Raw genomic sequence first — 26,468 nt, forward strand, 5'->3', positions numbered from 1 at the left:
ATCATGACTCTTTATTCTATGCTACTGATCTATTTTTCTATCTCATTCCAATATTTAATGATTATATTAATTACTATAAATTTGTGAATCTTGAATTCTGATAGGTAATTTCTCCCCAGTTCTCCAGAAGTGTCTTAATTATTTTCCTTGCAAAAATTTGAATTTTAGATTTAGCTTGTCAAATAACAATTCTGTTGGGACTTTAACTGGAATTAAAATGAATTTATAGATTAATTTGCAAAGAATGAATATCTTTACAATGTTTAGTCTTCCTACCAATAAACTTGGCATAATCTCTCCATTTATTTAGCTTTTTTATTGTTGTTGCACTTTAGTCTCCAGTATTCCTTAATTACCTTGGGATTTTTCTCAACAATGTTAATATGATCTCATTCATTGGTGATTTTGACTAGCCTCCATTGCTGCCTAACAAATTTTTACTTAGCCTTGAAGCCTCAGTTCAAATGCCACCTCCACAGGGAAGCTCTCCTCTATTGTTCCTGCAACTCAGAGTACTTTGCATATAATTGCAGGAGCAAATATTTACTGATTGCTTACTATGCCATAGCACTGTGTTAAGCACTCTCTGAGCATTAACTCATATAATCTTCAAAGCAACTGTTTGAAATCGTAGTTGGTGTTATTATCTCCATTTATGAAAAAATAAGCTCAGAGAGTGCAACTTGTCTAAGGCATACGGCCAGGATTAGATAGGGCCAAGATATGAGTCCAGGCAGTCTGTCTCCAGAGCCCATGTTCTGACCATGTCATACTCCCTTTCAAGCAGTTGTATTATTGTATGGAAATCGTATACATGCATTCATTCTGACATCCAGAAAAAATGTTTTGTGTGCACACACTGGATCAGGAACTGCAAAAGGTGCTGGTGGAACATATGGTGTTAAATAAAATAGGCATTAATTAAAAAATCACACCAATAAATATACAGGTACAAATAGGGCTGAGTGTCCTGGGATGAGGGAGGGGAACCCAAGGTTAGATGAATGAAAATTAAATAGGGGGAGGGCTTAAGGCAGGCAGATGCAGGAAAGGTATGGGGAATATATGTCTTTAGGTGGAGGTCACAGGAAGAGAGTTATGAACTTGATTTAGGATGTATTGAGTTTCAGGGCCTGAGGCACAGCTAAGCTGGCAAAGGTTGGAAAATATGGAGATCTGGGACGCCCGCATCATGGCTGGGTTGAAGACAGAGAGTGGTAATTACTAAGGAGCGGCTGTGGTTAAACCCCAAGCAGCGGTATGACTCCCCAAAAGAAAGCTGCAGAATAAGATGACAGGCAGGCAGAGGAGGAGAAGGGAGCAAAGTGATAAAGGTGTCTGTATCTTTGTATCTCCAGCACCTAAAACAGGGCTTGGCACGGAATAGGTTCTCGGTACTTGTTGGCAGGCGCGCTGCTGAATGAATGAATGACCCTCTGTGTAGCCATGACTACGTCTCATCCTCGCTGGACCCTCAGTCTCCTCAGTTTCCCTCAGTAAAATGGCAGTAGCAGCTAGGGTCAGGAGGGCAGTGGCTGCTGGGGCTCAGTCAGCCTCCCAAGCGGACTTCTAATGCCCACCAAAGTAACTGCGCACATCAGCGGGTGCGTGGGTGTCCGCTGGAGGGCGGAAGGCGCTCGGACTGCGGAGGACAGTGACCTCGCCTCCTCTGCGATCGCCGAAGAGCGCCCGGCGCTGCGTGGGAGAGGGAGCGCGCGGGGGAAGGGGGTCCTATGCCCAGAGTGGCACCGACATGGCGGGGAAGCAAGGGGTGACGCGGAAGGGGAGGTCTCCGATACCGAGAGTGCCAGGCGCGGTCACCACCTCTGCAAGAGATCTCTCTGGGATGCGGGTGCGAGGGGCAGAAGTAACGAGGTGAAAGGGAGCGAGAGATTGGGGAGATAGATTTGAAAGATCCAGAGGCCGGTGGGGACTTTCATCTGGGATCCCTGCAGGGCCCGCGAACTGCAGGTGCGAACGCAGAAGGGAAGCCGCTTGCCAAAGCTGGCAGACCGGATGACCCATCACATCCCGCCTGGCATGCCTCTATCCGGGACAGCTAGGAAAGGCTTAGAGAGTCTTTAGGTGCCTGGGTTCCAGTCGCTCCGGTAGGAGGTGTCTGAAGCGCTGAAGTCCGCAGGCTCCTCCTGCCGCCGCCGGGTGGCAGAGTTGGGGGCAGGCGCACCCCACCGACCCCGCCCCGGGGCCGCGGGGAGGCCCCACCGTGGGAGGCGGAGTTGCTACCGCTCCCCCCGCAACCCCCGCGAGGACTGTGGCCCCTTCTTAAGCCCGCAGAGCCTCTGGCTGCCCCTCATTCGCCTCTCCCGTCCGCCTCCCTCCCGCGCGATGGCCTCGGCACTGAGCTATGTCTCCAAGTTCAAGTCCTTCGTGATCTTGTTCTTCACCCCGCTACTGCTGCTGCCACTCATCATTCTGATGCCCGCCAAGGTCAGTTGCATCTCCTGGCAACCCCACGGACTCCAGGCGCCGGGTCCCAGCGGCGGGCACCGAACCCGGGAGTACTGAGTTGGAGCGCATGGACTCCCGGGCGGGCACAGCTCCCCCTGGGGCGCGCACATTCGGGAGCTCCGGATACCAGATGGGAGGTGCTCTATAAAGAATTCCAAGGGGCACGGAGACCCCGAGGCACACCCACTTTGGGGTTCACAGATCCCAGGGCGCAAGAACCGTCCCAATAAGCACAGATACCTAGAAGTTAGCTTAGGTCTCGGCCACACAGCACATCCATAGGCTGAGCCCAGGGAGCAGAATCTCCCTAGAGTGCATAACCTCATTCCCTCTCCCTACTCCCAATACCACCCGTGCTGACAAGGAGCCTGGGTCTTTGTCTCTCTCATCTTCTCACGCCTGTCTCTTCACTTAGTGACTGGGGAATTCCCAGCTGTAGGGACCTACAGGAAAAGATCATCAACTAAGTGGATCCTAAGTGCTGTCTTTGCCACTCTCTGGCCCTTCTTTGAGCCGCAGTTTCCCTATCTATAATACACACTTCTTTCCAGCTCTGAAACCTGGGAAGCCACAGCTAAGTCAAAATCCTTCTCAGGCTGAAAGGCAGATCAGGATGGGCCTGCTTAGCTTGCTGCCTGCTGTGGCTGTGGCAGGAGGCGGACATGTTCCCAGAGCTCACACCTTGGGTGGCAGGACCCAGGGTTGCAGGGAAGCGGCAACCCTGGCCTCCTAGTGTTCCTGGGAAGGGGGCAGAGAATGAATGGTCTTGGCCACAGGGTGGGGGCGGTGCTGGGAGCCCTTGCCCAGGCTGTGCTGGGCTGTGCGAAGCCTGTTTGGCAGAGGCCCGAGCCCTTTGAAGCCTTTTGTGGCTGCTGGCTGCTCCTTCCTCATTCCCTCTTTCAGCCCTTTTACTCTCAGCCGAGGCAGGAAATCCCTGGCTTCCCCCCCACCCCTCCCAGGCAGGTTTGGAAAACAGAGGAGCTCTTTAGGGGATACTCTGGGGACAGTCCTGGAGGAGTGGGGCTGTACTGGTACGTCAGAAAGCAAACTCGGCAAGAAAACCGGACTTCCTCCATTCAGTCATCCTTGTGATTTCAGCTAAGCCCCTGGGTTTTCTGGGCTTTGGTGTTCTCATCTGTACAATTGGGCAAGGTAGTTTGGTTCCGACACTTATGGCTTTGGGTGCCCAAAGAAATTATGCCAGTTCCTAGGATGGAGGAGGGGGAGGCTGTGAGGAACCCTTGGGTGGGTTGAGCACAGGCCTTGGATAGACCAAGGATAGCAGAGCCAACTGTGATGGCACTTCAGTTGCCATACTAACTGTGAACAGACGTATATCCTCTGCAGAAAGAGATCGGGAGATGTTATCTTCCCCGGGTGGGAGCCAGGCAGGAGAGCTGTGATTTTAGCTCTGCTTGCGGCGAGTGACGTTCCCTGGAATATAGCAGCTTGGGTGATCTTCCTGCCCCCGGAGACTATGACTGAGACCCCGCTTCTACCCTGTCCCCTCCACATACACACACAGGTGGCCCTGAGATGGAACACCCAACTCAGCGTGTGTATATATGTCATTAACCTGCCCTGGGAGTGAGAATCAGGTGAGAGAAGAGGAGATATCAGTGAAAGTCTTTCCAAAGGGAGCCTTCGCGTGGTGTCCCTCTCAGCGGGGCAGGTGACTGGAAGCCTGGACTCCTGTCTTGGTGTTTTCTCCCTTTGTGCCTCTGTTTTTGTCACTGCTGAAGAGCTCCCTGCCCATTCCCCCTCCCCCACCCCATGGCTACACCATTGTGCAAGGAAACTCAGAGGTACTGGCACGGGGCAGAGAGGCCGGGAAGCCAGGGAGAACTTGGCAGCGTGGCAGACACTGTCCAAGTGGAGTGGCGACTCCAAGCGCATGCCACCCTCAGCCAGTGCCCTGGCCCCTCTCCTGCAGGCTTCCTTCTTCTCTTCCTTTCCTTCACCTTGTTTTCTTTCTGGTCTCATCTCTCTTCACTTTTTCTGCCCTTTCTCTGGGTCCTTTTTTTTAAAAAAATAGCTTTTTAATAAATGATATGTTGATTGCATCATTTATTTTATTAAAATTATTTTTAAAATCTTAACGTATAAAGTAAAAATGAAAATAACCTCAATTTCCCATAACTTATTAATATTTTGATGACCTTCTTTCCAGAAACCAATCAATAAATCTCTTCTCTCTCTCCACACACACACACACACACGCGCGCGCGCGCACACACACACACACACACACACAGAGCATGTTCTCTTAACTACATTTTTTTCATTAAGCAACATGTTATGGACACCCTTACTTGTTAATAATTAGACATGCTTTTATTCAGTTGTGCATCTAACATGTATTTATTGAGCCCCACTATGTGCCAGACATGTGCTGGGTGCTGACTTTTAAATCCCACTGTTCACTTTTAACTCAGCTTTAAGAGCTTTTCCAGCCACATCCCATCTGCAGGAAAGCGCTCTGACCTCAACCACAGGGAGCCGGGCTCCTCTCTGCAGGTAGAATCCATCTCATTCTGCACGATTACCGCCCCTTCCTCCGACTTGTCTAACATTGCCCATCCTATTCTGCTCTCTCCACTGATGCTGTGGGAGCATTCTAGACAAGGAGGGTCAAATTTGCTTCAGGCTGGGGCACCCTCTAGGCCTCCTGAGAGTGGCATGGAGGTGAGGGAGTCGTCAGCCTTGAGTCTTTTATATTAGTTATGATTGGTGCCTCTAGGAACTGTGCTGTGAAAATTGGTTACATGTGCCACCTACTGCTTCTAAATTTGGATAACAAAATTTCACTGAGCACTTCTGTGTGCCATACGTTAAAAATACGTATTAAATCCTCAGTTTATAGGTGACGTCACGAAACAGTGGGGAGTGAGAATATTTTATCAATGACATTGTTGAGTGACTGCTGAAGACCAGACAATGGCAGACAGTGGACACTGATCAGGTCTGCCTGGTGTCAACACCTGGGCTTCTAATTACACTGCTGCCTTGAGTTGGTGGCTTGAAGCAGCATTGATACCTGCAACCCCCCAAGCAGGGGACATTTGGCAAAGCTTGGAGACATTTTTTGTTGTCACAGATGGAGAAAGTACTTCTGGCATCTAGTGAGGCAGAGGCCGAGGATGCTGCTAAACATCCTACGATGCACAGGACAGCTCCCTTCTCAAACAAAGAATCATCCAGCTAAAAATGTAGTGCCGAGGCTGAGAAGCCCTGCATTAGACAGGAGAGAGATGTCTGGGGTGCTCATGGTATGCTGAAGGAAGATTTATTTTTTATGACTGATAACACAATTCTGACAAAGAATTTCTAAGTCTTCCTGCAGTTCTTCATGTACTTAATACGTGCTCATGTACTTGAGTAGTGATAGTGTACAGGTATATCTTTACAGCAATGTCATTATAGTTCCTGCTCTGCTGCTCCATTCCTCTAATAGGCACTCACTGAGGGTCTTCTGAGTGTCAGGCCCATGCTGGGTACTGAGGACAGAGTGAATCCACAAACACTGGCTCTGCCCTCAAGGTGTTCACTGTTTGGTGGTGGTGGAGACAGTTAAGAAAACAAACAATGACAACTCAGTGTGTGAATTGCTGGGGGTTGGGAGAAAGACACAGAGACAGGCACAGACCAAAACCGCGGGGGAGCTGGGGGAAGGTACCAAAGGAGAAATGCTGAGCTGAGCCATGAGGGGTGGCATGTGTAAGAGTAGGAGCCTCAGTGCTCTGCAGTAGCTGGAACTTGGGGTGTGAGTGTGCAAGGAGATGGGGCTGGAGCGGTCTGTAGGGCCTGCTCTGTTGCAGAGCATCTCCTAAGTCATGCTAATGCATTTGGGTTTTGTCTTGAAGGCAAGAGAAGGCTTTCAAACAGGGAGCGATATGATCAGATTTGCAAAAGATAAAGAGGGAGCAGCGGTGTGGAATGATACAAGTGGAATGATCAAATTCGAAGGTAGTTGCAGCCATCCAGGCCATGGGAGATGTGGCCTGAGCAAAGGCAGTGGCCATGGAGTGAAGGCGGGAGGGAGAAGAGGCCAGAGAATAAAGGGCTAGAAACTATAATCTTGGTGGCTAATTTAATTGGCTGGGTTGGGATGAGGGAGAGGACAGAGTCTAGATGGTTAAAAATAGTTATAAAAATGCTGATGAGACATTAAACAGCCTAGGGAAGTGGGTATTACTACCCGCATTTTAATAGATGATGAGACTGAGGGCAGCAGCAGCATGCTGAGGCCTCAGGGCTGTCTCTTCAGTTTGTCAGGTGTGCTTATGTCATCATCCTCATGGCCATTTACTGGTGCACAGAAGTCATCCCTCTGGCTGTCACCTCCCTCATGCCTGCCTTGCTTTTCCCACTGTTGAAGATTATGGACTCCAAGCAGGTGAGCAGACCCAGGGGATCCTGGTAGCTTCCTGCTTCTCCTAGCCCTTCTCTGAGATGCCTAGGCCCCGGGGGACCAGATGAGCCCATTATGGATACGCTTTGCCATGAAGACATACCACTTGACCCTCCATCCCTACGCCAAGCTGTCCCTGAAGTCAGCATCTAGTCTGCTCACCTGTCTCTGGGGACTTGGGTGGTTGTGGGCACAAGAAGTATGTGGCCAGGAGGCAACCCTGATGGGGCCTTCATACCACCTTCCAGGTGAGTGTCCAGTACATGAAGGACACTAACATGCTGTTCCTGGGTGGCCTCATCGTGGCTGTGGCTGTGGAGCACTGGAACCTGCATAAGAGGATCGCCATTCGCACACTTCTCTGTGTTGGGGCCAAGCCTGCACAGTAATTATATCTTCTCTTTCTTGCCATGGGGCTTCCTGTGGGCCCCAGGGCTGGGGAAGAGCTGTAGCACAAACCAGATCACTCACAGGCGAGGGGCCATGGGATTACCTGGGCTTGGCAGGCAGGTGGATCCCTGGGTGGGACATATGACAATCTTAGCTGGGGACACTAGATGCATGGGCAGTGGTGGGGGCCAGTGGTGAGCAGCAGTTGGTAAAGGTTCTCTGAATCCAGAATAGACTGGTCAGCAAGGGTCCTTGTATGTTTAGAGGACTTCCTGGAGAAGGGGCTGTGGGGTTCCACAGAGAATGAGGTAGGAGGAGGCTGGATCAAGCCATGCCAGACAGGGCATTTGTGGGAGAAGCAGGCCGGAGGTGGCTCAACCACCCAGCTCAGGGAAAGCAGAAAGGTCATCCTTCTAAAGCTGGCACATGTGTTCCTTCTGTAAAGAAGCTTCTTACTTCATTTCTCTCCACATCACTTAGAACCTCAGCTTCTCCCTCTTCTGCGAGATCTTCCCTCACCAATAACAGGCCATTTCCAACCAACCCATGGAGTTGATATAATCGGAATTACCTGCATATATCAAGCATCTGCAATGCACCAGGCATGATGCTGGGATCTTATTTATTTCCCCATTTAACTCTCACCACAACTCTAAGAGTTGGGCATTATTCCTACCACCAAGTTCTGTAGACAAGGAATTTGAGACAGAGAAGGGTCACATGGGGATTGTACCTGGCCTGTCTGATGAGGCCTTGCCTCCTCTAGTCGAGAACTCAGGATGTATCTTTCTTTTGAGGAAATGTGCTCCTTAAATGATGGCATACCCCAGATAGCCCTGGGAAGGCAACAGTTGTTTAGTTCACTTCAAATTCTTCCCGAGATGTTCATGTGTCAGGAACTTTGCTGGGCCCTGAGCACACAGACTCTGGTCTGCCCTCTAGGAGATGATGCCTGGCTTCCTTGGTGCCTCGGGCTCTCCTGAGCAGAAAGCTTTGTGACTCTTTGATCCCTGTTACCCTTCATGGTGTCGAAACCCACCAGTGATTGATTTACAGGGTCAAATCAAAAGCCATTGCATTTTCTAAAAATGTGAGAGCTCAGATTCCTTTTGAGTGGCCAGCTTTTCTCCATCAGCAGGTGGGCCTCATTCTGAGAGTGCTGAAGAACTTTTGCTCCCAAATCCAGGAAGTTCACAGATACTTCTCTTCTTCTTCCTGCCACCAAGCTTCTCCTCGGAGCTTGGCTTCCAGCTGTCCATGACACTGCCTGCCCTGGGGGTGGACCTGTATGATGAGGCCCCCTTGGTGCCTTGAAGCATCATGTCAAAGCCTCGTTCACGCAATTTCTGACTTTTATCCCAGCCTGGCTCTCAGCCTTTGTTCTTGTGGGTCCATGAGGCCAACCTGCATGGACACCACCTTGGACCTTGGTGCAGTACAGCCCCTAGAACCCTTCTTCAGGCAAATTAGTGGCCTTGGGGAGAAGCCTGACTTCAGAGGGGCATGGAGACCAAGAGCAGATGTGCTCCATTCAGCCAGCCCTCCCTGAGCTCCTTCCATTCCTGGCTTTGTGCCAGGGTACATGGAAGCCGTGGAGAAGAATCAGACCCTTCTCCTGCTCACCATCCAAAGAAGGAGCAGACATGGAAACAGGTCCTCCGAATCCAGCCAGTGCTTAGTGTTGGAGGGAGGATGGAGGAGGTGTGTTCAGCCCTCTCTGGTGTGTGCTGGGAGAAAGGCTACAGAGGAGGGACAGGTTTTGAAGGACCATGAGGTGCGTTCTAGGCAGATGGTAAAGATGAAACAGAGGTAGAAGACAGATGTTATAAATTAAGGGAATATGTTTTCTGAATACTGTTAGTTTGATCTAGTCCATTGCAGAGTAGAGGGGCATAAAGTGTGTATGCAGAGAGGGGCAGTGGGGTGGGGGTGGTCAGCCGTGAGGGAGCTCCTGCTTCCCTGGATCCCTCCCAGGCTCACCCTACTCCCTGAAGGCTGACTCTGCGCAGCCCTTCTGAATTCATGAGAGGTGGAGCAGGGTCTGGGGAGTGTGAGAATCTTCTAGACAGAAGTGAGATGTTGAAGCTACTTGCACATAGGGCTGCTCCAGGACACTCCTAGGTCATACTAGGGCCAACTCTCCACATCCGGATGCCTATGTTGCCCCTGCTAGATGGAAGCTTCTTAGAACCATTACTGGATCTAAGATGACCCTTGGTGACCTCTTGGTGACCCTGGTAGCCAGCAGAATAGACATCAGTAATGTTTGCAGAGAGAGGTAAGAGGGAGGAAAGAAAGAAAGAAGGGAAGGAGGAAGGAAAAGAGGGCGGTAGAGAGGGAGGAAGGCACTAAAATTGCATCCTCTCTTGGACTACTCTGCATCTTTACAGGGGGACCTAGCCTCCCTGTTACTTTCTAAAGGCTCGGGGGTGGGCAGGGTGGGATTCTCCTTCTCTCCTTCCTGCTCCTCCTCTGCAGGCTGATGCTGGGCTTCATGGGTGTCACGGCCTTCCTGTCCATGTGGATCAGCAACACAGCCACCACCGCCATGATGGTGCCCATTGTAGAGGCCGTGCTGCAGCAGATGGAGGCCGCAAGCGCAGCCACTGAGGCCAACCTGGGGGCCCTGGAGCTGGCAGACAAAGGCAAGGCCAGTGAGCTGCCAGGTAAGCCCCAACCAGGGTGCTGCCAGGGTTCCCAGTGGCAGCCTTCCTCTCTGTTACCAAAAGCTTTGGCCACCTCCCTGACTCCTGAAACGTACTTTTAAACAAGCATACAGAGAAATACTTAGAAAATGCTGTTTTCCTAAGTTTTAGGAATGTAATTATTGCATGAAAGTTGGAACCTATAGCAAGTTCCCACCTTCAGTTCCTGCCAATCACAGAAATCAATATGTGCTCATTTGATTATTCATTTGGGCATATTTTGAGCATCTATTGGGTGCCCTTCACCCCTTTCTTCTCCTACTCATCCTCAGAGAGGCCTCCCCTGAATAGGACAAAACCCTCTCTTCTCTCTGCTCTCACAGGTATTGGGGTGGTTGTCCCATGTTGCTTTCCCACTATGTGCCGAACTCAGGGAAGTCAGATGGTGCCTGTTTTAGTCTCTGTGTTGTTTGCTACCCCATTGCCAGGGCCCAGCACAGGGGGCTTGACCCATGCTGATGGCCTGATTGCCAGACCCTGGGCCAGGACCTTGGGTTGCTGAGATGAAGCAGACACACCCATACTGGACTCATGGAGCCCAAGGGGTGGGGGAATAAGGCCCCTTGTACAGTTCCTCTGACTTGGGGGAAACTACAGAATGCCACGAGCCAGATACTGAGGGAGCTCAGACAACGGAGAGGCCTTGCTAGAAGAAGACACCTGAGATGGATTTGGACACCCCCCTAGATGAAGGGACAGCTGGAGTAACGGCAAGAAGGCAGAAAAGAAGGGTGTGTGTCTGAAGTTGCTCAATTTGCACAGGGCATCAAGGAGCCTTGAGGAAGCCATGGGAAGTGACTTTGGGAAGGCAGACAGGACCAGACTACAGCTTTGGGCTAGAGGCTGAGGAAAACTTGAGAAGGGAACCGGCATAGTTGGCATGTCCCCGTCCTCAGAGCAGCAGCAGAATTAAAAGCTGGAGCTGAGCAGGAGGCCCCCAAGACTGGCTCAGCTCATGGAGGTGTATCACTACAGGGAGCCAAGTGATTTTTGAAGGCCCTGCTATGGGGCAGCGGGAGAACAGTGACAGGAAGAGCATGTGCAAGGCCATGACCCTGTGTGTGTGCTACGCGGCCAGCATCGGAGGCACTGCCACCCTGACCGGGACAGGACCCAACGTGGTGCTCCTGGGCCAAATGCATGAGTGAGTCACTGGCCATGCCTTGTGGGGACAACAACGTGGGCCCTGGGGTTGGAGGGACCCATCCACCTCTTCCTCTTCCTTAGCTGGGTCCTGGAGCTAGGACTTTGTAGGGGTGGGAGGATATGCCCCCATCAGCCTCTGGGTCCCAGCATTGCTGCACTTGCCCAGGACCCATTGGGGGTGGGAGCTGATGACAGTCCTCAGATCTGGTTGCTTTCTATCCTGGAGTGAGTCTCACCTTTTCTCTCTGGGCTCGGGATTCTTGCTCAGACAGGTCATGTGATTGAACTCTGCACTAAAGTCGTGGAAAAGACAATATAGTTTCAGATGTCAGGTCTTTGGTTAAAACTTGCAGAAAATAGACACCCCTACAGATGCTCCCCTTAAATCCGGCTCACTGACCTTGGTTGGGAATGGTGATAGTCTTATGATATTGGGGATCTAGAGATGGCATAAAAGGTTAGAGGTTAGATCACTCATTGCCTCACCAGCTTATTCACTATAGTTCCTCTAATTGCCCTTGAGGTGACTAGTGCCCTTGTGAGGCCCCAGGTGGACCACAGGGGTGGTCTGGAACTTTCCTTGGCCATGAAGGGACATAAGCCTTGAGGACCCAGTTCTGTGCCTGGCATTGTGCCCCATGGGGCTGGGATCACAGAAATGAGGGAAAACTGGGCTTTGTCAGAGGGATAGTCTTAGTTGGCTAAGGGCAGTGGATGCTCGGAGAATCTAGGTGGGTTATGCAAATGCATTAATGAAGGTAAGTACAAACTGCAGTGGGCACAGAGGGAAGAAACTTAAGTATGATGTTTCTCGTTCTGCACATACAAGAGTCCTGGACAGGTGGGGAGGGCAGTTAGGAGGTAGGAAGGACAGGCCTGGAACCTGGCTGGCACAGTTGAGATCCAACAGGCAGACTATTCTGATCCTGTGAATGTTTTCTGTAATGATAGCCTTACGGTTTTCCCTGGAGTTCCTTTGAGAAAGGCAGCTGTCCAGCTGAGTGCAGAAAGCTCTGTGTTTACTTTGACACCCTTGGGCCACAGAGAGCAACACCTGGGGGTAGAAGGTAGGGCCTGGAGTGAAGTCCCACCCTGGGGAACTTTGAGATTTGCTTTCCTAAGGGGGCTCTTCCTTTGCAGAGGCCCACAGAACGAGGGTTCTGAGGCATCCTTGGACCCCCTGAAGCTGCCAAATTATGTGTGTACAAAGGTGTATTTTTCTGGAGGGACCATGACTTTCATGAGATTTTCATCAGGGCCGATTGGTCACCACTCAGGTTTGTCTTGTGTGTGGCCATGTTCTGAGGCCCCCACCTGACTGGGGTAATACCAGATGGCAGGTTTGGGTGGCTGGACCTCAGGAAGATGAGGCCCCTGCTCCAGACGGTCCTTTGGGGTCTATGGCTCAGCATCTGATAGAGATGTGGACTGGTGTTTCTCCCTTCAGATTGTTTCCCGAAAGTAAAGATACTGTGAACTTCGCCTCTTGGTTTGGATTTGCCTTTCCCAACATGGTGATCATGCTGCTTTTCGCCTGGTTGTGGCTCCAGTGTATTTATATGAAATTCAAGTAAGTTTGAGCTACTTCCTGAATAAAGAGTCTAATCTGCAATGCACCTATGGAAGAACCCTCAGACTTAGTAGGCAAGTCCAAAAAGTTTTTCCTGTCCGGCCCCAACTACTTCTCCAGCCCCATCACCTGCTTGTCTGCCCTCTCATTTTGTCCACTCAAGCCTGCTCACTGTGTCTTTGCACATGCTGTTCCCTTTTCCTGGAATGCCCTTCCCTATCTTCCTACCTTCTAATCCTCTCAACCTTCAGGGCCAGTTCAAATGCTGCTTCCTCAGGAACACCGTTCCTGACTTTTCTCCACCCTCATTCCATCGTGGAAGAATTTCTTGCTTGCTCTTTCAGCTCCTCTGGGCTATGAGATGCACTGTCTCTTGGTACCTGTAGTCATGTTCCAGTGCCACCTCTGCCCCTGGAGCTCCTCTGGGGCCTATGGTAAGTCCTCGCTATCCCTTGCACATATCCCGGCTCCTGGCCCAGGGAGAAAGAGTGTGTCATCAATGTGAGTCAAAGCAATTAAAGGGAATCTTGTCCTCATGTGCAAATCGATACTGCTGGACAAACTTCCACTTGGCATATGTGTCCATTAGGTCTGGTCACAGCAGACCACCTGATAATGTCCAAACAATCCAAACCCAGCCCTTTACTGGATGCCCACAATGTTCCTAGCAGCGTGTGGGTTCTGGAAAGTTTACCTTCCTCTTCCCAGCACACTGGCAAGTTCATCAAGAGTCGACCTTGACAGCAGCCAGACTTTGGACAGAAACCACAGTGTGTGGCTGTCAAACATCTAAAAAAGCTGTTGTGATTTTAAAACACACAAATTTATCTATGGTGCAAAAGTGGCCTTCTTACACTGGGATGGAAAGTATTTACCTGTGCCTTAATTCACAGGCAGCTGGAGCCAAATGAAAGACAGGGGCCTATGTGGCCAGAGGGAGGAGATCTCAGAGCTGAGAGGCAAAAGTGCCCACAAAAACCTGTGAGTCAAGGGGAGAAATGGGGCCGTTCTATAAGTTTTCTTCTGAAGAAGGAGCTGTTTTGAAAACTGCCAGTAAAAAAATCCCTCCACGTAATCAGAGTAGTCATAGCAACTACGTAGCAGTAGTAGCATCCCTCACATGCCACCCTCATGTGCAGACCTCACGTGAGAGGGAAGCTGCTCCCACAGGTGCTTAGGTACAGCTTGGTTTTGATTGAAGATCTTTGCTCTGCTTCTCACACCTGCTTCAGGACGAAAGTCCTCACGTCCATCCAGTGGGCCTCAGGAGACCTGCCCCAAACCTGTTGCAGGCTGCAGGTGAGTGTCTGTGTCTCTTCAAGGGGCAACAGTAATAATAACAGCCCACATCTATTGAGTGCTTATTAAATGCCAGACAAGATTTTAAGCACTACGTATATTAATCAATCTTCACATCAATCTGTGAGGTAGGTACTCTTATTATTCCCAACTTACAGATAAGGCAACTGAGGCATGGAGAGGCTAAATGGCCTATGCAGGGTTGTATAACTTGGAAGTCCTGGGACTGAGATTTGAACCCAGGCAGTTTGGCTCTAGAGCCTGTGCCCACTACTCTACATCCCTGTCTCAGCCAGCTCGGGCTGCTATAACAAAATGCCAGACTGGGTGGCTTAAACCACAGACGTTTATTTCTCGCAGTTTTGGAGGCTAGAAGCTCAAGATCAAGGTGCCAGCCAATTTGGTTCCTGGTAAGAGCTTTCTTCCTGGCTTGCCAAAGGTCACCTTCTCACTGTGTCCTTACATGGGTGGGAGTGGTGGGGGAAAGAGAGAGAGACAGAGAGACAGAGACAGAGACAGAGACAGAGAGAGACACACAGAGAGAGCTCGGCAGCCTTCCTCTTCTTATAAAGGCACAGGTCCTAGTCATTGGGCCCTACTCTCATGACGGTATATAAACCTAGTTACCTCCAAAGGCCCACCTCCTAATACGATCTCACTGGGGGTTAGGGCTTCAACATATGAATTTCCGGGGGGCACAATTCAGTTCATAACAGTCCCTGCTTAGGGAGGCTAAGGGTCGCTGCCCTCGACTGCCTTGAGGCCTAGGTACAGCTGGGTGTCAGAGACACCAGTCGTGGCTGCCCCTCAGGGTGGGGTTGGGAGCCTTGAAGTCCTGAGGCCTACGGAGTTCCCTGGTAGAACAAGCACAGGGTAGCCAGCTTGGCCCCAAGACCATAAGGAACCACCAGCCTCTAGAAGTGGACACCATGCCCCTGGAAACTCAGCCAAGGACTGGAGCTGTGGTTTACCTGGCCTGATGTGGCCTCAGTCATCTCTTCTTGACTGGCAGGGAGACTAGAGACTTCTGGAGTCTGCCTGTGGTTGGGTCAGGGCTGCTGCCTATTCCAACCCTTTCCGGCATGCGGCTCCAGCTCAGGAGCCCTCGCCGACTGGACATGGAGTGTAGTGGGCAGGAGGATGGCTCACAGGCAGCCTCGTTTGGACAACTTTTTACAATCAGCTTGACAGACAGGACAATAGGAGATGTTCTCTGGCCCAGGTCATGTCCTGACATATACCGGGACCTGTTTCAGGATTCCTGCTCCCCATGCCTCCTGGACCACCTCACCTGAGGCAAGACAACACCTGTCTCAGCTGTGGGAAGCATCTTCACTGTTCCCTCACTCGACTCTCTCATCTGGAGGGTCATGGAGAGCAATGTCAGGGCCATTGCCTTTGGCCTAGTCCATATAAACTGTATCTTCCTAAATTTATGGGTGACCTCTCAGCCACCTCCAGCCAAGGGGGCCACAGACCCCCCAGGACTCCTCAGGACTAATGGGGTATCACTGATGGCTTATGCCCAACTTTCCTAGCCAGGCTGACCCCTTGGTGAGGGCTCTTCTGGACACCTGCCATAGCAGAGGCAGTCCTCAGGGACTCGGGAGTCCCTTTACCTCTCTTTGGCTCTTCAGCATATTCACCCAGTTGATCCACATCATCCTTAAGGCCATTCTACTACAGAAGGACAATTGGCACCCACCTCACCCCCGGACTCCCACAGGCAAACTGGATCAATTTGCCTGCATCTCGTGCTAGGCCAGCGGTCACTAGACGGGATTAAACCAGAGATGATGGTGAAACTGCTTAGCGTAAGAGAGACTTGAAGGCTTGGCAGCACCACTATGGGAGTCAGTTCTGGATAACTGCATGTGCATAGCAGCCCCCAGAGTCCATAACCACTGTGGTGTCAGGACTTGTCAGCAGCATCAGACACAGGCTCTGTAGCTGGGAGTACCAGAGTCAGCCCTTACCCTGAAAACCTGAAGCCTCTGGCCCAGCCTTAGAGTCTAGAGAACAACAGGTGCAGCAGATGGGAGCCTGATAGAACACTGACTCTCACACCCAGGGGCCAAGGCCACCTTCCACGCCAGCAGAGTCGTCCTTAAGTCGGGCAATCTGGAGGGCGTCTCAAGCAGGTGATCCTTGCGATTTGTGGCCTTGCTCTTTGTTCAGCATGAGATCCCGGCAGGCTGTGCAGAACTGAGGCTCATTGCTGTCACTTCCTTTCCCAACCCCTGAGCATCTTGGGAGACTACGTTCTAACATCCCGTGTCCCACGCTCCAGGCCCTGTCCCATCATCAGCATGGCCTTCACCCTCTCACGGGTGGTTCACATCCAGCCATGGCTTCAGGAATCTGCACCTTGGCACCCATTCCAACACCCTCTGCCCTCCTAGGAAGTCTGTCTTAGGGCCCCAGGAAGGACGTCCATAGGGTGAGCTCTCTAGGAAAAATCCTCATGGCCTGGCCCACCACTTTCAGACTGACAAGGGCTGGAACGTGTGCATGAGATCTTCAGAGAGTTCCTCAAGGCTATGTCCTGGGCCCCAGTGGCCTCAGCCCCTCCTCACCACTGAGGTCCCCTTTGCACCTCCTCCAAGAATCCCTCCTTTCTGCCCTTTCATGCCGGTAACCCTCTTGTAGGGAACCCTGGGCAGGTATTGTTGGCCAATAGGCACCAGTCCGTAGGGAGCCCATCCAAGAGCAGGGCCAGGGCCGGCTTCCTTCCTGCCATAGCCATGCCTGCTGCTAGCTCCAGAGTCTCCTGGATCCTGAATCCTACACCTCCAGCTCCTCAGAATGTAGGCACCTATCCTGCTCCTGCTTGGCCCAATCTGCTTGTTCCTTGTGTCCTCCTGAGCCACCCTGATGATGAGGCTGGCATCCCAGGACCATAGAAGGCAGCTCCAGGCAGTGGTGAGAGGAAGAAGATTCAGGAAGCATGTGACAGAGCCCTGCCTCCACCTTGAGCCAGCTCCAGAACTCGGATGATGGGAGCAGCTGGTCTCCAGGCAAATGAGCACCTGCTTGGTCACATTTGCCACCTGCTTATTTCTGCCTCTGATGCTCCTGCCCAACCCCTCCATCCTCCCCCGTTCTTCTCAGCCTCCCACCTTCCTAGATGCCCTCTCCTTTCCTGCCTTCATTGTCCCTGAGACTTGGCCCAGAACTGGCTGCCTCACTGGTGCCATTTCCGGCCTTCTCTGGGAGTACCCTTCAGTTCTGGGGGCACCTTGGGGCATGTGCTGGGCACGCATAACAGAGACTTTCCCCACTATGTCCTGTGAGGTAGGAGAGGCAGAAGACAGAAACGAGGAGCAGGAAAGGGACTTGCTCAAGGCCCCCGCAGGTGACAGGCAGCACCATAGGCCTTTATGCCAAGTTCTGCTGACCAATATTTAGGCTTCCATCTGATCAGCCCCTGAGCTAACCAACCTGCACTGCTGTTTTCTTGTCTTCACATCCTCTAGTTTTAAAAAGTCCTGGGGCTGTGGGTTGGAGAGGAGGAATAACGAGAAGGCTGCTTACAAGGTGCTGCAGGAGGAGTACAGGAAGCTGGGGCCTTTATCCTTCGCCGAGATCAACGTCCTGCTCTGCTTCCTCCTGCTGGTCAGCCTGTGGTTCTCTCGGGACCCTGGCTTCATGCCCGGCTGGCTGTCAGTCGCCTGGGCGGAGGGCGAGACAAAGTAAGTCATTTCTTCTGTAGCACCCTCCATGGCATTCCTGTGTTCTGTAGTTGAGTTCTGGATCACTCTGTTGGTTTCATGACTCATTTTTTCTCACCAATCTTCATGACAAGCCCATGGACGTGTTCCTGTGACCCTCCTGCCTCATCAGGCTGAGCAGAAAATACTTGGCCAGGAAGGGTGACCAGGGCTATGATCAAGAAAGATTCGTTGGACTAGAGCGGGACCCCCTGAGTTCTGCTCTGCCATCTTTTCTTTCTTCAGAGCCAGGCCAAGAATGGGGTGTCTTGGTTTCCAGCCAGAATTCAGTCTACCACACCACTCCTAATCTTGGTCTATGGGATTCCAGGTTTCGTATCCAGCTGAGCCTGTTTCTTCATGTAAGAGCATTTAGGCATGGTACAGGTTTGTTGCATGACTGCCATTGCAGCTGAGCTGGCTCATCCCACACTCTCCCCTACTTATAGGTATGCCTCTGATGCCACCGTAGCTATCTTCGTGGCCATATTGCTATTCATTGTGCCTTCTCAGAAGCCCAAGTTCAACTTCTGCAGCCAGACTAAGGAAGGTAAGGCTCCTGTCCTGGCCTTCCATTCGTCAGGGTTGGGGCCCTGGCCAGCAAAGTTTCTCTGTGGGAGTCCCTGGGCTCAGGAAGGAGAAAATCGTACCCTACGGAAGAGGACTGGCGAGGTTACAAAGTATGGACAGAGAGAGTTTTTCAAGCCTTCTCTGGGTATTGTTTAGTTCAAAATCTCTTCTTTGCTTTTTAAACATTTGAAATCTTACTAATATAATAGAAACAGAAAAATGTTTCACATTTTTCATAATGCCAGCAGTACTTCTGAGTTTCTCTCTTCCTCCTAGTCTTTATTAACGTACACATATATTATATGGGCATAATTAAAATACGCAATTTGAATACTGTTACTTTGTTGTATTTGTTTTCATATTTTTACTTGAGGTTACATAAGTATTTCCCGTCATAATCCCGCTACAGTCTTCAAATTTATCTTCTCTAATAACAGCATTATATTGCATTAAGGGACTGTAACCATTCTCCCGTTATGGAACAATCTGTTTTTGAATTTTTCATTATTATAAATTAATGTATTCACATATGTAGCTTTTTCTTGGAGGGTGTTTCTTCTTTAGAATAAATTTCTAGGACTGCTGGGATAAAAGAGTACGTATGTCTAGGATGCTGCTGGGATAAAAGAGTATGTATGTCTTAATGGCTCTTAAATGTATCGCCAAATTACTTTTCAAAAAGATTGTACCAATTTATAATGCCACCAGGAGTGTGTAATTGTTTTACCATATCTTCACCAGCAATGGGTGTAGTAATTACTGTAAATTTTAGCTAACTTACAGATATGAGATGGTACTCACTGTTCTTATGGGTTTTTATTCCCCTTCATTAGATCTCTTTTGCTTTCGAATGCTGCTCTGGGTTGTGTACATGTGTGCTTTATTTTTTCTTATCAGAAAGGAAAACTCCATTTTATCCTCCTACATTGCTGAATTGGAAGGTGACCCAAGAGAAAGTTCCCTGGGGCATTGTGCTGCTACTGGGGGGCGGATTTGCTCTGGCTAAAGGATGCGAGGTAACTTCTCCAGCTGTAGGCTGCCTGGGGCCCCCTTCTTTCACCAAGAGGGCAGCCAAAAAAGTACTACATCCCTCCAACTCTGTACCCCTGGGCTGGTTCTCTGCCAGTCCCCTTCACTAACTGCAATTTTCTTGAGGACAGAGACTCTGTCTTGTCATCTAGGAACCCCACACCATGATTAGTGCCTGGAATAGAGAACGTACTCTGAGTGATTGCAGAAATGAGTGAATTTAAGTGACCCTGGTTAGCCAAGAGAGGCAGAGGATGCTGCGAGGTCTCCTTTGGGATTTGGTAATAAGGATCTTTGCTCTGATTTATCCTTGGGAAATCTTTCTTTCAAGTCCTTGTGAATATTTTCACTATTATCTTTGATTTTTCTACTTGCTGGACTCTTTGTTGATATGGCTGCCATTTAAAAATTCTTCTCTAGCTAAGTATATAGCAGCGTAGGAGAGGAACACCTTTTGGGGGAAAACACCCCAATATGTAACTTTCTTACCTCTGACAAGGAAGAAATGAGCCAGAGGAAGGGATGAGCCAGCATGGTACTGCTTTCCTCCATCCATCCATTTACCTATCTGTGTATTCATCCATCTGCCCATCCATCCAGGAATAGAATGTAATAAATAGAAAGACTTGATTTATCTTGTTATTGCTATTTCCTCGGCATCTAAGGCAGAGCTTGGTGCATAGTGGGTGCATAAATATTTTTTAGATAAACAAATCCATCTGTCTGGTCACTTCTCCATCTAGTCATACATTCATCTATCGTTCATTCATTCATCAAACATTTCTATTATGTTCATACTAGTCCAGGCATGGGAATTACAGAAGAGATTGAAATTATTCCCTGTTCTTGAAGACTTCACAGCCCAGAGAGGGGGACATATTTGCAAGAACATTTCAAGAAGAAGTGATACATGAGTAAAGGAATAAGTGTGTGGTATCTAGCTGAGGAACAGAAGATGAAGCTGGCGAGGCTCACAGAAATGACTTAATGGAGGATCTTGAATTCAAGATAGGGCGTGTGGACTTTATTTTGAAGACAGTGGTCAGCCACTGAAGGATTGAGGCAGAGGGTGACTTGGTCAGACCTGCACTTGGGGAAAAATCACTCTGATGTCTGAAGTGGAGGCTTGGGCAGGGTAAGGGTTGAAGGAGACCCAGGAGACACTCTTTAGCCTTCATCCAACTGAGTCTCAGAACACTGGACTCCATGGACCATTCTCTTCTTCTTGAAAGTCCCTCTTTGGCCCTCAAGACACCGTTTTATCTTTGTTTCCTTCCAACTCTGACAGTTCCTGCTCAGCTTCCTTCGCTGACTTTTCCTCTGTTCTCCTTTAAGTATGATTGTTCCTCAAGGCTCTGTCCTTGGCCTCTTCTTTGTTCACTTTTCATTCTCTCTCTGGACAATCTCTTCTCAGCCCAAAGCACCAAATCTAGATCCCCAATTTCTACCTCAAATCATTATCCTGAGCTTCAAGAACTGTGGGATACTGAGAGGAGACAATAGACATGAGATGTTTTGGGTGACTTGGTGACCGATTGAATAGAAGAAATGAGGGGGGCAGAGACCTCTAGGATGACTCTCAGTCTTCTAGGTTGGACAGCAGATAGATGGTGAGTCCATTCACCAAGCCGGGGAGCCCAGGGGGAGCAGTAGACTCTGAGCTTAAGAGGATGAATGCAGGTTGGGCTATGTTGAGTCTGACATGCTCATGGGACATCTGGCTAGAAATTTCTAGGAGTATGGATGTTTAAATCTGAATAGTAGACCAGCTGGGTTGGAAACACAGACTTAGGAGACAGCAGAGTGAGGATAATGATTGAAATTTGGGGCATGGATAAGATCACCTATGGAATGGAAACAGACAGAATCAGAAGTTGGGGATGGGTTGAGCTCCCTGGAGAAAGATGAGCGTCTCTACTGGCCTTGGAGGAACTGTAGCCCTGCAGTGACAGCCTTTCTGGTGCTTTCCAGGTCTCAGGGCTGTCTGAATGGATGGGAAAGCAGATGGAGCCCTTGCATGCTGTGCCTCCGACAGCCATCACCTTGATCTTGTCCTTACTTGTTGCTGTGTTCACTGAGTGCACAAGCAATGTGGCCACCACCACCCTGTTCCTGCCCATTTTTGCTTCCATGGTAAGTAACTCTGCAGGGGGTGGGCCCTTACCCATCATTTCATAGGAAGCTATCAAATCAGGGGCCAGAGCCCAACCAGGCTTTGGAGACCTGGGTCTGGCTCTGGCTCTGATGGGACTTGTGTGCCCTTGATGATCCTGGGCCTGACCTCAATGCTTTGTTAGTTCTTCTTTGTGATCTCTGTGCTGGCCGAAGTACTAAGCATGAACCAGGTGCTCAAAATTTATAAATGTAACTGACTACTTCTCCAGATGAGAAGACAGGACTTGCACCAAGTAGGAGCAAACAAAAGACATGGGGGAATGATAGAGGGTCTCTGAGTATGTAGCATGGGTATGTAGGAGGACTGCAAAGCAGGGAGATACTGCTGGCTAGGACCCACCAGGAAGAGGTCTTGGAGCAGGTAGGGCTTGAGAATGGTTGTGGGGAGAGGATGTTCTGGGAAGATGGAGAGCCCAAGTAAAAGAAATGAGGTGCATGACAGAAGACTCCCAGAAGCCTTGTGTGGTAAGTGCAGGGATCAAGGATCAGCAGTGGGTGGTGGTGGAGGGGGATGCTGAGTGCCGGGGTAAGGAGCTTTTTTTTTATGGGCAAGCATGTTTTGGAGTTGGGACTTAGAAGAAGGCAGAGTTTATGGGGGAAATCGGCTGTGATCTTTTCTTGCATTTCTTTCTGTCACTCATCACATGGCGGTACTGACCTCAAGGTGGCACAGGAAAAGCCCTACGCTTGGAGTCAGAAAGCCTAAGACCCAGTTGTGGGATCTTTGAGCATATCATTTAAATTCTTCGTCCTACACTTATGTTGAGGGCCAAGAAACCGCAAAACTAGTCAGAGAGAGGCTGTGGTTGTCATTCTAGAATTGGGAGACAGACTTATAAAAACCTGAACACAAGATTGCAGTTGGTAACTTTCCACTTGGCTGCTGGGGTGTCCATGTGTATAAAAAGCAAACTCGAGAGGTTTTCTCCTTCTAGTCCAAGTGAAGTTGAAAGTGTGAGCAATAGCAAGGTGGCTGCACCTCCTCCTCCCCTAAGCAGACTACCCACGCAGATGCAGAGGACATCTTCTGGTTATGGGCATGTGGTGAGGCCTCTCTCCATCCCCAGTAAAGGGCTGGTTTTGTCACCTCCAGCCCCAGCAGTGAGCCCCGAGGGCCCCAACCCAGACAAATGGAGGTCTTAACCCAACAGGGTGGCCAGGCCCTTCGAAAACCAGCTTTTCTAGAACAAGAAGCCTCTCCAAGTAGGATTTCCCATGCTGCCTCCAAGCCCACTCACACTCCTGCCTCAGTGCCCACTTGTGGCAAAGGGAAAGATTGTGACCCCTTAGCTGGGTCACAAAGCCACATAGGGTGCACACATCATGCATACCTAAGACCAGGACAAATGAAAGAACCAAGAAACAGACTGTGCTCCTGCCTGGGTCCTCTCAGGTATTCCCAGAAGAAGTGTAACTTGGTTCAGTCTTTTCAGAGACCTGTTTACCCACAGGAAGCTTAACCTAAAACCTGCTCATACATTTTGACTCAGCAATTTCATGTCTGGGAATATGCCTCAGGAAATCATCGGAGATGCCTACAAGTATATACAATTGACCCTTGAACAAAGCGGGGGTAAGGAGCACTGACCCCCTGCACACTGAAAAATCCGTGTATAACTTTTGACTCCCCCAGAACGTAGCTATAGTCCTTCAGTATCCATGAGTGATTGGTTCCAGGACTCTCCTCAGATACCCAAATCTGCAGATGCTAAAGGCCCTTATATATAATGGCACAGAATAATGCATACAGTTGGCCTTCCTCATCCACAGATTCCCAAATGCAAATGGAAAAATAATGTTTTCAATCTGTGGTTGGTTGAATTTGCAGATGGGAAACCTGGGGATACGGAGGGCTGACAGTCCATTTATTGAAAAAAAGTGTGCATAATTGGACCTGAACAGTTTAAATCCATGTTGTTCAATGGTCAACTGTATTATAAAGACTCACATCACAGAATTATTTATTATAACATATTTCCATAATAGTAGAGGACTGATGAAATAAGTTATCATATATTCACACAATATATTACTATTGAACCATTTTTTAAAAATCGGAGTTTTGAAAGGCACTTAATAAAATGGAAACGTATAATTTTTTGAAGTTGAAAAGGTAATACATACATGTGAGCTAAAATATCTAATAATACCAAGGAATATAGGCCCTAACCCTCTAGCGTCCTCCCTAGAGACAACTTATGTTATAAATTTCTTAAGTATCTTTCTGGATGTATCACACACACATGCACAAACACACACATACACAAACACAGACTCTTTTTAAACAAAAGGTATTATTGTATTATTCTATGCTTCTGCCCCTTAATTTTTTAAATCTAACAATAGATCTTAGAGATCTTTCCATGTTAGCACATAAAACCTATTCAATTCTTCTTTACATCTGCAAACTATTTCATAGCTCGTATGTATGTATTTTATTTAACCATCCTGCTATTGATGGCTGTTGGGTCTGTTTCCTGTGTATTTTGCTGTTATAATGTTGCATATGTGTCTGCCCTCATGTGCATGTAAATCTGCATGCTAGATTATTGATTTTGATAGATATTGACAGGCATTATGAATTATACCATGATATTCATTCATTCAACAAATATTTAAGGAGTGTCTGTCTACTTTGTGCTAAGTGCTGTTGCGTGTAGCTGAATTTTAAGCTGTAGAATAAAAAAGATGGATACCAAATTCTATATTTAAAATGATCTCAAATGTGTACAAAAACACATACATAGATGTATCCACTGGTGAGAAGACGTGGTTCCTACCCTCTAGGCTCTCTCAGTCTGTGGCAGGATGGACAGATAATGTGCACACTTAGACTGCAGGAACACTGAAAGATTCATTGCAGTCTCAGTGGCCAGCATGGTCTCTGCCACATAGTAGGTGCCCAAAAAATATGTGTTGAAAGAATTGAGGGGGTTCAGAAAGGCATCCCAGGGAGATTGCTCTGAGCTCAGCTCTCAGGGTCTAGCAGAGTTATCACCTGAGACATGGCAAAGGGTAGAGGACCCAGAAGGACAAAGGCACAGAGGTGGGAACACGCACAGCACGATAGGGGAATGTTTTTCAGAATGATGGTCCCAGAAGCTTTTGTTTTCCGTATCTGTGATGCTGCAGTACTGTGTTTTCCCCCAGTCACGTTCCATTGGCCTCAATCCGCTGTACATCATGCTCCCCTGTACCCTGAGTGCATCCTTTGCCTTCATGTTGCCCGTGGCCACTCCACCTAACGCCATCGTGTTTGCCTATGGACACCTCAAGGTTTCTGACATGGTAATGCAGCCACTTTTCTTTATTCTTATCAGCTTTGATGCTTTTGTTGTAATAGATGCCCTGTTTATTAATGACATGTGATGTCATATGATTTTGGAATACCACCGAATGTCCAGACCTAGCCTCATTATTTGCATTTATATGCAGCTTTTCTTCTTTTTGGAAATAATCTCACATTTTATACTCCCAAAACTGAGATGGAGGAGGGAGATTGACAGAGGTGTCTGCAGATGTAGAAGCAGGGAAGGGGCGAGAGAGAGAGAGAGAGAGAGAGAGACCATTGCCTGGGAATAGAAGATGCCTTGGAGAAACTCTTTTAGTTCTGCTCTGGCTTTACCACCTCTGACAGGAGAAGGAGGGCAGCTTTGCAGCTCTTGGAAGGGGAGAAGCAAATGTGTGAGAGGGGGAGGCTAGAAATGAAGGTCCCTATCTTAGTCCAATCAGGTGTTAGGTATCTCAGTTCTCCTCTGGGTATCTCTGAGACTCCATGGAGCATTATCACAAAGAGGGTAGATTCCAGAAACCATGGACTGCAAACTCAATTCCAATTCACGGTGAAAAATCTACAACGGGGCTTGAAAGCAGTGGTTGATGAGCATGAGGAAAGAATGCAGAGCAGACATCGGAAAAAGCCAAGAGAGGTTCTTGGGAAGCCAGCAGGTGCTTGTGGGACAGTAAAGGTGCTGGATGAGCAGAGGACCTAGAGTCAGGCCCATGTTCCCTCAGTAACTCCCCAAGTGGCTTGGGGAATTGCTTCAGGTTGCCTCCCTGAGGCAATTTTCCAAATGCTCAAGTGAGCACAAAGAACCCACTGTCCTGCCTGTTTTCTAGGGATGATTTGAACACTGATGATACTTACTGGACAGGAAGTTGCTTTGTCTGGGGGTGGGGTGAGCACAGAGCCTGGCTTAGCACTGGGGGGCCCAGCAAACCAGCCATTGTCCCCTTCTCTGAGTGCACTAGTTCCTAGTGTCCCATTCACTTTTGTTTTGACAGCCCTGCTGACCCGAGGATACTGATTCTGGCCCTCTTTTCTTCCAGGTGAAATCAGGAATAGTGATGAACATAATTGGACTGTTCTGTGTATTTCTGGCAGTCAACACTTGGGGACGGGTCATATTTGACTTGGATCGTTTCCCTGACTGGGCCAATGTGACGCATATTGAGACTTAGGAAAAGCTATAAGACCATGACACAGCCTCCGCCTTCCTGAGGACTTCTGAACCTTCTGGCACACGTTACAGCAGAGCTTTGAGGTTTATACCCTCAAAGTGACCCACTGATGCCCATACCCCACAGAGACCCAGGCCCGGGTCATAGCTGGGAATGGGAAGCTGGAGGGCAGACACAGAAGTTAAGGGAGCCTCCCAAGAGGCTGCTGGCATCCATCTTTCCCAAAGCCCTGTTATCAACTCTGAGACAAGCAGGCGGCCGAGGGACCAGGATGCATGCTCCTACTCCCATTCGGCCTCCAGTTGGCCACATGCTGGGTTCTGGCATCTACTTACTGAGTCCCAAGGTCATCTAAATGGGATTCAAATCCCAACTTAGGAGGCGAGAAAACTACCCTCCAGAGCCGGTGCCTCTTGCAGGTGACCTTGGGCTGCCTCAGATCACTCTTGGCACTTGGAAGGGACAACCCAGGCCAGGGACAGAATGTCTGGTCCTGGGCAGCTTCCCACTGCTGGAGTAAGAGTGGAAATCAG

The 26,468-nt window shown here is 49.3% G+C and overlaps 1 protein-coding gene across 1 annotated transcript; it reads left to right on the top strand.

Annotated features, from left to right (window-relative positions):
- The first annotated feature begins 2,187 nt into the window (after positions 1-2,187).
- On the top strand, positions 2,188-25,949 carry SLC13A5 (solute carrier family 13 member 5). Its single transcript, XM_039886451.1, has 12 exons — positions 2,188-2,448; positions 6,737-6,865; positions 7,129-7,265; positions 9,749-9,936; positions 10,951-11,119; positions 12,569-12,691; positions 17,467-17,682; positions 18,150-18,250; positions 19,168-19,286; positions 21,271-21,432; positions 24,625-24,762; positions 25,804-25,949. The coding sequence occupies exons 1-12, from the start codon at positions 2,347-2,349 to the stop codon at positions 25,933-25,935; spliced, it is 1,716 nt and encodes a 571-aa protein (XP_039742385.1). The 5' UTR covers positions 2,188-2,346; the 3' UTR covers positions 25,936-25,949.
- The last annotated feature ends 519 nt before the right edge of the window (positions 25,950-26,468 follow it).

The sequence above is a fragment of the Pteropus medius genome, unplaced genomic scaffold, assembly GCF_902729225.1.
Source record: "Pteropus medius unplaced genomic scaffold, Ma_sr-lr_union100, whole genome shotgun sequence".
Classification (NCBI taxonomy): Eukaryota; Metazoa; Chordata; class Mammalia; order Chiroptera; family Pteropodidae; genus Pteropus; species Pteropus medius.